We start from the raw sequence: 13,429 nt of genomic DNA, 5'->3' as shown, positions 1-13,429 counted from the left end.
TCGAACGAAATAAATCTTAAAACAAAAAAGGTCAGTTCAAGGAAATGTAGTACCTTAGCATTTTTCAGCAAAGAACACTGCTGCACTAAGCAAAAAGGCTTAGTATAGCTCTTGGCTGTGAGACTGTGACACATTGTTTATACTAAACAAAGAACAAACCCAAATACATAATCCTTTTGTTTTTATTATCTTACAAGGTACACTTTATAGAAGACGGTAAAGTGCATTTTAGATTTGGAGAAGGGAGGAAATTTCAGTGTAGAGAATTGGGGCTTTCTCCAGCTAACTCTAGGGTCAACCTGTTGTAACTAATGCTAGGGGAAAATCTGAACAAACTACAGGGCTACATTCAGCATTTAAAATGGCACACCAGTACTCTTGCTTTCTTGTCAGGCCAGAAGAGTCTGGCTATAGACACAACACTGCATTGTTAGACTAGAGGTGCTGTGTTCATACTAGTTAAGAGGCTAAACCTCAGTGTACCTGTTGCTATAATAGATGACCTAGCCTACGTATCTGCAATACTAGGCAATATGCAACTGCTAGATTGGCCCAGGATTTGTCTCTGTTTTAAATGTGACTGTTGCAGGCACATATTACCATTCGTAAAACACTGACCAGTTCTCAAACATAGTTCAATATTGTGAAAGTGGAGAAAAAAGAAAATGTTACAAGAACAACAAAATCACAAACGTTGACTATGATGCTGTGCTGAATACTAAAATCATAAATGGACAGAACAACTCGACAGAGGGAGGCAAAATGGTATGGAACGCTGCTTTGTGCTACTGCTTTTCAAAATCATGCACATCTTTTATAAATTACTCTTAAATAAAGTTAATTACAGTATTTCATAAAACATTTACATATGTCTCCCTGCTTCTGGGCCTATTTGTCCTTGATTGTTCTGCCCGCGCAGGAAGTCTCATTTAAGACACTCATCAGTAGCGCACCACATCTCCACTGGCCAGCTCGTTAGCACTCATCCAGATGTATGAACATGGCCACCATATAGAAAGAAGGACACATACTCTGTGCTTGTGGATGATAAACATGTACATGTCTACAAATGTGGCCTTCAGTCTATGTTAAATATCATACAGACTTTTCTTTCTTATCTTAAATGCTATCCTGACAAGAGATAGGTTCTGAGAAACGGCACATTCACCCGACTGGGTAAAAAAAATCAGTCTGTCTGACCATTCACTGGTGTGATTTGCCTAGGCCTGTAAAGTAAGGATATTTGTCCAGCTTATGATAATACAATAGATAACTCTGTTGACTTTACTGTTGTAGCATAGGTGTCCTTAGCTTAGGAGAAAGCATTGCTTGTTTCAGTGTACATATCCATGAGTGTTTTTTTTTTTTTTCCATTAATGTGCTGGGAATGAGTTCATGCTGGTTCCTAAATGCGGCACCATGGCTCCTGCTGAACCCGTCTTCAGGTGCAGTGACGTTAATGAGTGTTTATTGCATGTAAAATTGAAACCGAATGTGATGTGCAGTCCCTGTGAATGAAGATAGAGCATTACTCTCTTCCCAGAGTGCTGAGGCAGCCTGAATTCAATTTCAAACTTGGCTTCAGCATTGGAGAGAACCTGCATTCACATCATATCTTTATAAAAGAGACAGTGAGGGCACATCCCCTCATACATACTTAATGGATTGACTGCTTTTAAAATGGTACAATGTGTGTATATACAATGCTTATACATTATGCTGCACTATAACAGGGCTGAGCATGAGAGCATGATGTGCGGAAATGGCTGTGCATTCATCCAAACGTCATTTGGCCCAGGCTGCTGGCGCCTGTCTTGGGGCACTGGTGAAGTTTCAAAGCACTTGTGTGTGCCATCGCTTTGGACCTCCATGTTTCAGAGGGAAAGCCTTGTTCTTGTCACTTAGGAACATTTTAAATCCAATGTGGAGATACACTGCCCTATCAACAGGTGGCGTCCATGCTCCACAAGTAAGTGAGTGTAGAGTTTGTGTTATTTTTCTCAGACATCCTCTCTCAGGCTGTGCCTCTAAGCTCTCTGTCTCTGAGGCTTGATTGTGGTCGAGTAAGCAGAAGCTGCTCTTCTGGAGTCTCTCAGATGCTCTCTGAGCTAGGTTCATGACTGCCCTCTGCCCCGTGGGGCTCTATAGGTGGTGGGCATTCTGGCACCTCGCCCGTCACGGCCACCCGGATCACCTTGAGCCAGCGCTGCTTCAGCTCTTCGCTCTCTGCTGCAAAGCTGTGCACGGACTTCGACTGTGACAGACGAAAGCTGGCTGGAGGGTCTGCTGGCCGGGTGGCGTCGTCCACAGAGTACCCTAGCAATGGGATCGTGGACTGGGCCTTAACGTCCTGTGGAGATGGGGAGTGGAGTGATATGAGGACCAGTTTGAAACTTTTGAATGGCAGATACACAAGTACATGAATATACACCCACACACACATTTATTTATTTATATATATATACACACACACACACACACGTATAAAATGGAAATTTTGCACTTTATTGTAGGCCAACACATAAGCCTTCATGGCAGCTGACGCAGACCTACAGTTATATTTATTTACATTTACATAAACACTTATACCAATAGGTGTCAGTTGTCATAAAGGTTGCAATTGTCAGCTTTGATGTCAAGTTGAAAACATCTATGTCAGCTTTGTTTATGTGGGATCAGAGACACAGTAAGACGTTTTTCTATTAAGGACCTTTTTTGTGATGCGTTGCAGTTATGTAACCAGCAATAACAATGATGGAAATCTGGAAAGCTGTTCACATATCCATATTAATCAGGGTACTGAGCAAATATGTAGGTGTTAAAGAAATCAGAAAGGTCTTGACATGACTATCTACAAAGTTAGTGTATTAACTGTAGTCATGTATATTTAGAGTATTAGTACATATAGGTGCCCTCAATGCAAATGGGATAGTGTGGCTAGTAGGCTGGCAATGCACTATGGTCTTTAAAATACACATGTACATAGTCAAAATCCATTCACCTGTGGTGCTCCATACAGATAGAGCACTAAAGCTTCTTTCTGAGGGATGACACACCAGACCTTCTGCCAGGGCTTATTTTTCTCACAGTACTGCAGGAAGCCGCACATTATACTACTGCCAGAAAACTGAGCTGCTTCAATCTGACAAGGAAAGAGAGAAAGCTGATTAGATACAACTACAAAATATCTTGAGAGGGATGAAAGGCACCCTGAAAACACCTTACCCGATCACCTTGAGACAAAAGTAAACTTGAACTGAAACCGAAAAGGAAAGAAATTGAGAGCAAAGATGGTTGGATGGTGTGTGAGAATTTCAGTTTAGTGAGTTCAGACCCGGGACCAATGACTTACCACTTTAGATGAGGGGATAAAGCATTAATTCACTGTTAATTTGTAATCTCTAGTGATTCAGAATTGTGTCTGATTATTCTGCTTTTGACCCCTTTTCTAAAGTGCTAATTTTGCACCTCTGTCAGTGGCACACTCTGCCAGTCCCCCAGTGCCCCCTTAAAACTGAGCTTACCGCCCCTGATTGCTCATGCTGAACACGTGCAAGCCGTTTTCTCCGAAACTGTGTGTAGAGTTTGTGATAAATAGTTCTTTCAGAAACATTCATTACAAATACATCACAGCTTCAGCTCTTTCAACAACAGAATGCTTCTCACTGATTAACTCCTCATTTACGTGTGACGTGCAGGTGTACACCCACTGTGTTCTGATATATATCATGATGCTCTCACACATGATTATTCTTACATCTGTATGTAATCTTGTGTCTTCACTCACCTCCAGAATGCCTTTCTTCTTGCCCTCTTTCTCTTCGCTCTCTGTGTGGCCTGTTAGAATAGAGTAACAGTCTCGACACACTTTGTTCATTTTATTCCCATCGTATTCCAGAGGAGCCTTATTGTCTGAGCACTTCCAGCACACAACCTGAGGAACAAACATCCAAAAGAGCACACTTACTCTCAGAAAGTGTCCACTCTTTGCACTTATTACAGCTTCCATTCTTTTCAGGAGACTTGCTTTCAGTTTTTTAAAGAAATCTGCAGATATTTTCCCACAACTCTACAGTTCCGTTTGAGAAGTTGGTTGCATTTTCTGCTTCTCACAATCCAAATAATCCCAATTACAAATTTTGACTCATCAGTCCATAAACGCTTCACATCTCAAATGTCCAGTTTCATGGTTCTAGTGCAAATGTTTCCCTTTCTCAGCAACAGCTTCTTGATAGCTACACATCCTTTCAGACTCATAGTGTTGAGTTGTCTTTTCACAGTGGAAGGATGCACAGAAACACTGAAGTAAGAGTGGAGCTTGAGTTTCTCCTCTTTCTCAGAGATGAAAGCTTTAAGTACTGTTTATCTGATGGTGATCGTTTAGGTGGTTTACCAGGTCTTGCAGGGTTGTTACAAATTCTGTTTTCTCTATATCTTTTAATTATATTTTGAACTCCAGTTTTGGAAACTCCTGTTTTTTCACTTTATTCCTTTGACTTCCCCCTTCTATTGTAGGTGGACTGTCTTGTATCTTATCCTCTCAGAAATATCTCCTTCATTTTTGATGCGTTTAAGAAAGAAATTTGCATTCAGCTAAGGTGTGTTTGGGTAGTTGCTTGTGTGAAGCTACTCTTAGTAAATGTTATCTTTGGGAACAGCTCTTGTTGGGAGGACACAGCAGTAACTTGTTGGTTTTAAGACTGGAAGGATGGAAGAGTTAAAGTGGCAGTAAAGTGTACACAAGTAAAGAATGGACAATTTAAGTACTGATAGATTTGTGTTGGAGGCTTCTGTTAAAAATGTTTTTGTTCCTGATGCTGAAAAGTGATATTTTAATGAACTTAATGGCTATTTTGATTGGAAATTAAATAAATGAAAGGTGGTCTCTGACGTTTCCATAGTATTGTATGTTGTTTTATATAAATTATTTCTCACTCCTAGTTCACTGAATCAAGCAGAGAAATTCAAGCAGAGAAGCGCAGATTCTAAATTGTCAGTCAAGGAGAAGAGAAGATATTTTATGATTTAAATATGATGAAGAAATGTTGTGCATACAGACTAATTCTGCAGAAAGAAAAATACACTCTATCAAAAACAGAAATATTCCGTTGTGCAGACTCACGAAACCTTATGAATACATAATGTAAACTGCATATAAATGTAATTGATCACATAACTATGTAAGCCATGTGTGTTTGTTATACTATGTTATTACTTTTAAATAATATAGCAAAAATGGCAATAATCATTTTAGACTTCTGAGATTTAATCCTTCATTAATGTAGTAAATGATGCATAAAATTAACAAACAAAAGCTGTGTCAGCATGTCACTTACATAACCACAGGCTCGACAGTGATGTCTCCTGCGAGTGAGAGCGTTGAAGGGTTCTCTGCACTTCATACACATCGTCACCTCATTGTCTCGAATCCAGCGAGGGGCACGCTTCCCCAGCTCCGATATCTGGGAGCAAAACACAACATCTCTGAAATCAGTCATCAAAAAGAGTTCAAGCAAAATTCCTTTCACATCAAATGACTAACCTTGGCTAATGTATGAACAAGTAATCGATTTTTCTATTGATCTTCTGACAAAATGATACTCACCGACACTTCCTCCACGTCTTTAGATGCTGTTTTAAACGTCTCATTCTTTTGGTGAAAGATCTCTATTGTTTCCTGGAATGCCTAAAAGGCACAGAATGCTGCTGTCAGAGAGGGCTTTTACATAATGATGCTCAGACATTAAAAACAGATCCAGAGCTCAGTTAATTATTTACCTTTATCCAGTCCTCTTTATCTTGCTCAGAGCTGGAGAGAACACAAGCAAGAGAACGGGTGATTTTCAACAAACAGTGGCTTGTTTGAAAAAGGAATTTCTGTAGTTACATGTTTGTGATATGAAAAGATCCACAATGAGCCTCACCTGGCCTGCAGCTCGAGAGTACGCTCCTTGCCGGACACCTGGAAAGTATGGGGGTAATCCTCGTTGTATGTCTCTGTCACTTTCATCCCATCAATTCCAATACGCGTACGCACTGTGAACTTCTGCCCCACCAGGCTGAACTTGGGAACGCAGTACAGCAGCATGTTGTTGAACTGGAGACAGGTTTAAGAGATTAACCCACATATAAGAGATTCACATCAATCTAAGAAATGAATAAGCTGCTTTGTGATGACTTATTTTGTATGAAGTGCTATATAAATGCAGCCGTGCCACCCCCCAAATACAGCACAATGTTAATAAATTAATTTTGAAATTGAACAAGAGCCCAAATCCTAACTTTTTTTGTAGTTTATTTTTCCTCTTGAGGTCCAACTTACACCATTTGTGTGGTTTTATGTACCAGAAATGATAATAATTAATTTTTACATAACCATTTTCCAATCTCTCTTTATCCCTTATAATTAAACGGGCTGGTTGTGTTACTGTTCCTCTAAGACTGATATAAGATGAATTCTCCCTTCAACATCAATATGAATGGGTGGTGCTTGACTGCTGTTGGCTGAATAGGTGAAAATATGTAAATGATTAGTTCTGGTGACATCACAGAAACAGTGAATTCAAAAAGGGCTGTTTTTGCAGGATGGTTTCCATATATGAACCGTAGGGACTGAAGAGTGAATGGTTTGTTTACATATTACTTCCAATTCCCTAATTAAAAATGAAAGCGAGGGAAATTTGGTTTACCATTATACGAGTCACAGTTATTCAACATTAATTGAGACCCTCCAACAAAAAAAACACAGTCCAAATGCTGACATAGAAACCAACAGTAGAGCCACTTGAGCTCACCAGAAAGAGATATCTGTCCATGGCTGAAGTGTTCCTGGCTGCCAGTTTGAGAATGTGGCCCTCCTTAATAAATTCATTGGAGGCATTCACTATATCCTCCTCCTCCCCCAGCATCTCATAGATCTCCAGTAATTTCTTCAAGTTCTCCTGAAAGAAATGACACGAGGCATTAAGGGTGGCAGTAAGATTAATTTATAGCTTGATCTGTAAAGCTGCAAGAGATTGAGTTGTCTTTTGATTTGACTATACTGAACTGGAAGAGAGTGAGGGAGAAAATAACTACACTTACGGATTTGCGAATGGCAGTGTTGGAATGAGTGGCTGCCATGGCAATAATTTCCAAGGACTCTTTAAAAAAAAAAAGTAGGTATGTCATATATCTGCTGACATTTTTATTTTCCAACAGTAAACATATTTTATTGCACTCTGAGGAGGACTCACTTTCAGCGTCCCTGTGGTCCACATGGTCCTGAGGGAGCTTCTTCAGATAGTCTTTGAGGAGCATCTCATATCTAGGCACTCTCTGCACAGGCTCCAGCATATGGTGCTGCAGAGTTAGACTACCACAGACCTCTTGCTTCTGAACTCAGGACATAAAAGGACAAACAGACACCATGAAGACCTGATCAGCAATCAATGCTCACCAACAGCATTCTAGTTTTAATCATTTTTACCAGTGAAGTCTGGCACAAAACATTCAGGCCCCCAATTAAATAAATACTGACAAACTGATCAGCCAAGAGATATTTGAGTTTGAAGTTTACTTCTTTAGTTTTGTGCCGAAGCTGTGAAGCTAATGTAGCTAACATGTAACAGGAACATATGCCTCACCAATTAACTAATTAAGTTGAGATGTTTTGTATTAGCAAGCCTATTTGATATTACTTAAAAACTCAACATGGTTTAAGACAAATGTGTGATAATTGAGGCATGACACCAAACATGTCTTGACTGACTGATTATTAAAAAACTAAAATAACAATATTACAAAAACAATATTCAAAGCTCACCTGGATGTCCTGAATGATGGCTTTGAACTGGGGTGAGCGGTCTGTCCACTGTTTCAGCAGCTCCATGGCTTTATCAAAGTTCCTCACATACTCAGCATACATCTTCAGAAAGGGGGTAAGCTTCTGCAGGATGTCGCCAATGCGAGGTGTCGACTCCCTGAGATGGTCAGTACAAGAAACCACAATATAAAAAGCTCAACTCATTGTAAGCACACATTATCATTCAGTTGTTCATCATACTGTTGTTCGGCTTTAGCTGTATGTACAGTGAACCAACACTTTCTAGCATGCTAGAAGAAACTGCTTCTCAGTAAAAGATAATATTGAGCAAAGCTGGATTTCTTACCATTCTCCCATGCGTTTCTCCAGGTCTGGAAGGAGGAACTGGCTGTGGAAGGCATTGATAGAGGAGATATTCGAGAAGATGTTCTTCACCACATCCACAGGGAATGTGCCTTTCCCTGCCTCCTCCATCAGCTTGGCACAGAACACCTGCACAACAGGGCCAAGGGGAGGGCATGTGTGTACATACGTGATATATACTGACCTCACAAGATATTTTTAGCATTTTTCCACATTTTTAGGCTGCCTGAAGCCCATTTGTATCTTCCTCATCAATTATTAGATAATGATACTAAAATGGTATTGCTCTTTAACTCATAAGTCATAATTTGGAAAAAATGCACACACTAATCGTGCAAAGGCACCTACATGAGCACCTACCTGGTCTAACAAGTTGAGGCGAGCCACATAGGCCTTTTCTGTCTGCAGGAGCTCATTAGCAATCTTGTACAGCTTCTGCTCATTGGTCTCCTAAACAGAGAAAAATATCAATCAGAATCTACACCCATAAGACGGTTGCTGTTCTCAAAAGACTGTTGCCAGCAGGTGGATTCACAGAGATAAGAGTGACCATATTGCAAGGGTAAATATGTTTCCAGTGGACCACAAACTCATGCAGGCAAGTCAAGTTGGCGCAGGTGGCCTAAAGGTTACATTGAATTCTTAGGGGAGGGTTCAGTCAAAATAATGAGATTAAATTTCACAGTGAGAGGCAGCACAAAGTGTCTCTGAAAGCTGACCTTGAAGGACCTGCACCTGTCAATCAAATAGATGACCCCCCTCCCTCTCCCCTGGCCCCCATAAATAGCCTTGACTGCTCACGTCTGGCTCATGCACCATATCATAGAGAAGATACCTGGCTGCATCCAGGCAGTATAGATTGAAGAGCTGAAACCATCTGGAGGCCCAGCTTAATCACAATCCACCATGAGTGCAAGTCATACAGGTTTCCTTCTCAGTTTATTGAGCTCCTGTTCCACATAGCAGCTCAAGTGCTGAATTTTGAAGTTGCTCAAAATCAGTGCTTCCTAACTCCTGCCCTGGAGGGCTTCCTGCACCACACAGTTCTGTGTGCACTGCACCTGAGTCATACCTATGCTATGACTTGTAATTAGCTACAAATTAGGCTGACTGCCAAACCTAGCATGAGATTCTAAACAGTTTCTGGATCATTCATTTGCCACTCTACTATTATGTTACCTACTATGTTCTTATATTTATCACATTAAGCAGGTGAAGACAATTAGAAGTCCAGCCGAGCTTTCCAACAGTTGTTCTGTTTACAACATTAACCACTGTCTTATCTAAGTGGTCTTTAATATAATAACCAAGCCCCTCTTTTAACTTCACATGATATTGCACTCTAAACTTTGCTTTTTTCATGTACATTTATTTAACATTTATTTATGTAATGCAATACATAAGCAATGTAGTGCTATAAACTACCAGCTGAGCTACAGAAATTTATAAAGAACACATGAAGTAATCTTTAAAAATAAAGGACGTTTCCACACAAATGTCTAGAAACATGTCTTTTTTGTTGTTTTTAGTCATTTTCCTCCATTCACTCGCATTCATTAAGGACCTGCTTGCAGGTGTCCCTTTAGCATTTTGTGGTAGAATAGAAGAAATAGGATGTTGCCAAGCTCCCCATGAACTGGCTCTGGGCTGCTGTAAAAAGCCTTATACAAGTTAAACTGAACTGATTTTCAATCATAGCTGATAATCAAGCCCTTAACTCAACAAAGTGTTTCACACCAGTAAAAACATGACACTGTACAGTACAGCGAAGCTGTATACATTGCTGTAAGCTGAGTTTCATAATTACACACATCTTTACTGAGTAAGGTGTGCTGCTGTGAATTGTCTGTATATGCTGGTTAGTAAGAAACTGAGGTAGTTATCCAAAAGCTTTTTACATCCCCCCATACACCCCTAACACAAATGAACACACACACCCACATTCACAAACAGAGCCATTGTGCCAATAGAGGCCTGCAGAGGGAACTTCCTGCTGTAGAAAGACAAAGCACAGTGCTTCTCTGAGTGTCAGCAATTTAAGCAGTCAAATCTCAAGCCAACTGCACAGGCAAACAGCACAACCTTTGACCTCTCTCTCATATCCCTACATACAGAAGAGCACACAAACTCGGCTCATCTTCCAAAATGGTGCGTCCAACTTTTGGCAGAAGAATGATTTATTGTCGATTAACTGGCATGAAGAGGTCTGAGCAGACAGGAAATAAGAGGGTGGGAGAGAGGAAATGAGTAAAGACAATAAAGGAGGGACCAGTGTTGATAGAGAAATAGACAGATAAGTATATATAGAGGAAGAAAGAGTGAGGAATGAAGGGCAAAGGGAGAGAAAGAAAAAGAGAGAGAAAGACAGAAAGAGAGAGAGTTTAATGGGACAGATCTGATATTTGGGTTCTTTGACCATAATGTACAGTTCATGCAAGTGTATTATATATACTATTATATTATATTATATATACTATATGATCTGTACTGGTTCACTAGTATTGCATTTCACTACCCTCAGATCAGCCTTTTGTAGGCTTGGGCAATAAACAAAATGAAGCAATTTTAGAGATCAGGAATGCAAATTTGATGTATTTACAATAAAGTGATTATGCTATTCTATTCCTCAATCCAGTATTAACCAGCTAATCCTTGAACAACTGCCACTTCACGACACAAACTGGTGATGTGCACCTTTTAGTTGCTAAACAGGGACAGAGAAGAAGTCCAGCCAGAACAGCACAAACCAACAGGACTGTTAGAGGCATTGGTGCGTGTAGACGTGGGCGATATGGCAAAAATAATTACTGAGATACTTCATATTCATGTTACAAGATATGTCACAACATTAATTTTTCAGATATCTGATCAGTTGGAACTGAGAAAAAAGAAAAATACTGTAGAAAATGTGAATACAAAGATTTTTATTCAATTTTGAATAAAACTAAATCCAGTTAAACGGGACTAATTTTGGTCTTTTTTAATGAAACAGGCAGCTGGTCAATGTTTACATACTAATGATATGTTCAGAAAAAGCCTATTGTACAGTGACATAATTTATTACAATAATGATATATATATATATATATATATATATATATATATATATATATATATATATATATAAAATCGCTGAATATATTGCTGAAGAAAACCTCGTATCTCCAAAATGATATCTTTACAGGAGAAGGACAAAACCTACTTTACTTTTAATGTATGAAAAGCTGCTTGTGCTCCTGCTTTGGCTCTGCTAATAATGCAACAGTCCTCCTTCTCCTAGTGATGAACAAATCTATCAATTAATTAACTTCTCAGCAAGAGCACATCAAACATTCAGATGACCTCCACACAACACTCAATCCTGCTGCTTGGCCTAAACACCTTCACCCCAGCTTGCAGAACTTCAAAATCATTTTAATGCATTGCAGTCTTAACACATTACCAATGACTCTGCATAATTCCAAATGTCCTTAACACAACATACAGTTTGAGCATACATTTAAAATGGCATTAGGGAGATTAGTTCATTTTCACTCAAATAGGAAAGCTGCTGTATATTTTTGTAATCTCACTGCATTGCTCTGCTGCCCTGTGTTACTCCCAGAGAGGAAAATCAGCTCTTCTTAAGGAGGAGGTGACTGAGGGTTTCTGACTGAGGCTCTAGAATTAATCCTGGCTTGGCAATCGTATGGACAGCACAGCACATTGCTCCAGTGGGCAAGAGGTGTCAAATAACTGTCCCTTCTCTGCAACTCAACAGGTTTAAATTATGTTTATACACCTTATACACCAGAGAATCCAGCAAACATATCAACCTAAAGGCCTTGAGGCAATACTTACATATACTCTTTACTAAAATATGAAAGAATTAAGAATATTTGACTGAATAAATACAGTTCTGTTCAGCAATTTGACTGGCTGAGTGATTTGAACATGCTGCTTAGCAGTAATATCCTACTGTTACCAAACTCCATAGCTTGATGGAAGAACTGTTTATAGTGATTTTTAATGACAAAATGACATTTTCATGATGTTACATTATTTAGTTTTTCAAAGGTTTGATTAGTTGGAATATGCATAAAACACCAACAGTGTCACATTTAAAGATAGCGGTTTTTATTTAACCTTTAACATACTGCACTGCGCTAAACAGGCCTAATTATGCTCGCTTTGTAATTGAACATGCAGTTGTTCAAGTGTTGTTTAGGTACTGACAGTATCCACAAAATTCTCAGAAAAGCACATTGTGGTGTAATTTTTCACAACAATGATAAATACTGTCATACTGCCCACAGCTTTAGGCCATTCAAGGTCATGGGTTACAAGACCTTCACACCATAGTAGTATCATTGTTACGCACAGCCTCGAGTGACTTATTGCTTTAATGCCCTTTGATGACCCACATATTATTGCTGACACAAAGACATCAGATGCACACCCACCTTGTGCTCCATACTCTTATCTTCCTTACTGGCCTCATTCTCAGTCGCCTCTCTCCCGGCCTCGTTCTCTCTCTCTTCTCTCTCACCTGCCTCAATCAGACTATGAGACAGATCTATGTCCCCGTCCACGCTCTGCTCCCCAACATCTCCGTTCAGCAGCGGCTGGCCGTCTGTGCACTGTACGCTCTCTGCGCTCTCTCTGTCCATCTGGGCTAACACCCCGTTGGTGGAGTGGCCGTCAGCATGGCCAGGGCTGACCGCGCTGGAGTCTGGCGACTGCTCTTTAGGCTCCAGTTGTTTCTGACCGCTCTTGCGCACCGGGCTGCTCTTAGGAGTTCTGACAGGCTGCTTTAGAGGAGAACCCTCCCTCCTGCTGTCTGTGTGACTGAGAGAGAGAGAGAGAGAGAGAGAGAGAGAAGAGACAGAAAGAGGAGAGAGAAATAGACAGAAAGAGAAAGAGAGCAAGAGATGGACAGAAAGAGGAGAGAAGAGAGAGAGAGAAATGAGGGACAGAGCATAACAGACAGAAAGAGAAGAGAGAGAGAAAGGCAGATCAGACAAGAGATAGGTCAATTTCAGCTGCTCCTGTCCTGCTAACTGCCTGGAGAATGAAAAAGCTAGCGAGAGAGAGAGAGAGAGAGAGAGAGAAAGAGAGAGAGAGCGCTAGCGAGAGCATGTGAGAAAACGTGAGTGTGTCGGGGTTAAAAATACACCACTGTAGAAGCACAAACTTCCTCTGTCATGTGGGGCAGCACAGCTTATATCTGACTGTGTGCTACTGCGCATGCGTGTGTGAGTGTGTTAACGGAGGACGTGGGAG

At 40.2% G+C, this 13,429-nt stretch overlaps 1 protein-coding gene across 11 annotated transcripts in view; it reads right to left on the bottom strand.

Annotated features, from left to right (window-relative positions):
* Positions 1 to 164: 164 nt before the first annotated feature.
* fgd4a (FYVE, RhoGEF and PH domain containing 4a) overlaps positions 165 to 13,429 on the bottom strand; it is a 68,605-nt gene continuing 55,340 nt past the window's right edge. For 9 of the 11 annotated variants that reach the window (XM_036585206.1, XM_036585208.1, XM_036585212.1 and 6 more), the window contains 15 exons: positions 12,610 to 12,994; positions 8,528 to 8,617; positions 8,151 to 8,296; positions 7,805 to 7,961; positions 7,236 to 7,374; positions 7,084 to 7,142; positions 6,795 to 6,941; positions 5,925 to 6,097; positions 5,779 to 5,809; positions 5,606 to 5,686; positions 5,337 to 5,462; positions 3,788 to 3,934; positions 3,525 to 3,572; positions 3,002 to 3,142; positions 165 to 2,350 (listed from right to left, as the gene is read on the bottom strand). In XM_036585206.1, the coding sequence (XP_036441099.1) occupies positions 2,093 to 2,350; positions 3,002 to 3,142; positions 3,525 to 3,572; positions 3,788 to 3,934; positions 5,337 to 5,462; positions 5,606 to 5,686; positions 5,779 to 5,809; positions 5,925 to 6,097; positions 6,795 to 6,941; positions 7,084 to 7,142; positions 7,236 to 7,374; positions 7,805 to 7,961; positions 8,151 to 8,296; positions 8,528 to 8,617; positions 12,610 to 12,994 (2,128 nt within the window). In that variant the 3' untranslated portion in view covers positions 165 to 2,092. The remainder of the gene's footprint in view (positions 2,351 to 3,001; positions 3,143 to 3,524; positions 3,573 to 3,787; positions 3,935 to 5,336; positions 5,463 to 5,605; positions 5,687 to 5,778; positions 5,810 to 5,924; positions 6,098 to 6,794; positions 6,942 to 7,083; positions 7,143 to 7,235; positions 7,375 to 7,804; positions 7,962 to 8,150; positions 8,297 to 8,527; positions 8,618 to 12,609; positions 12,995 to 13,429) is intronic. The other 2 variants (XM_036585210.1, XM_036585217.1) reach the window with 1 other exon arrangement.

The sequence above is a fragment of the Colossoma macropomum genome, unplaced genomic scaffold (genome assembly GCF_904425465.1).
Source record: "Colossoma macropomum unplaced genomic scaffold, Colossoma_macropomum, whole genome shotgun sequence".
Taxonomy (NCBI): Eukaryota; Metazoa; Chordata; class Actinopteri; order Characiformes; family Serrasalmidae; genus Colossoma; species Colossoma macropomum.
Note: the sequence above shows the minus strand (reverse complement) of the source record. Positions and strands in the feature narration are given on the sequence as shown.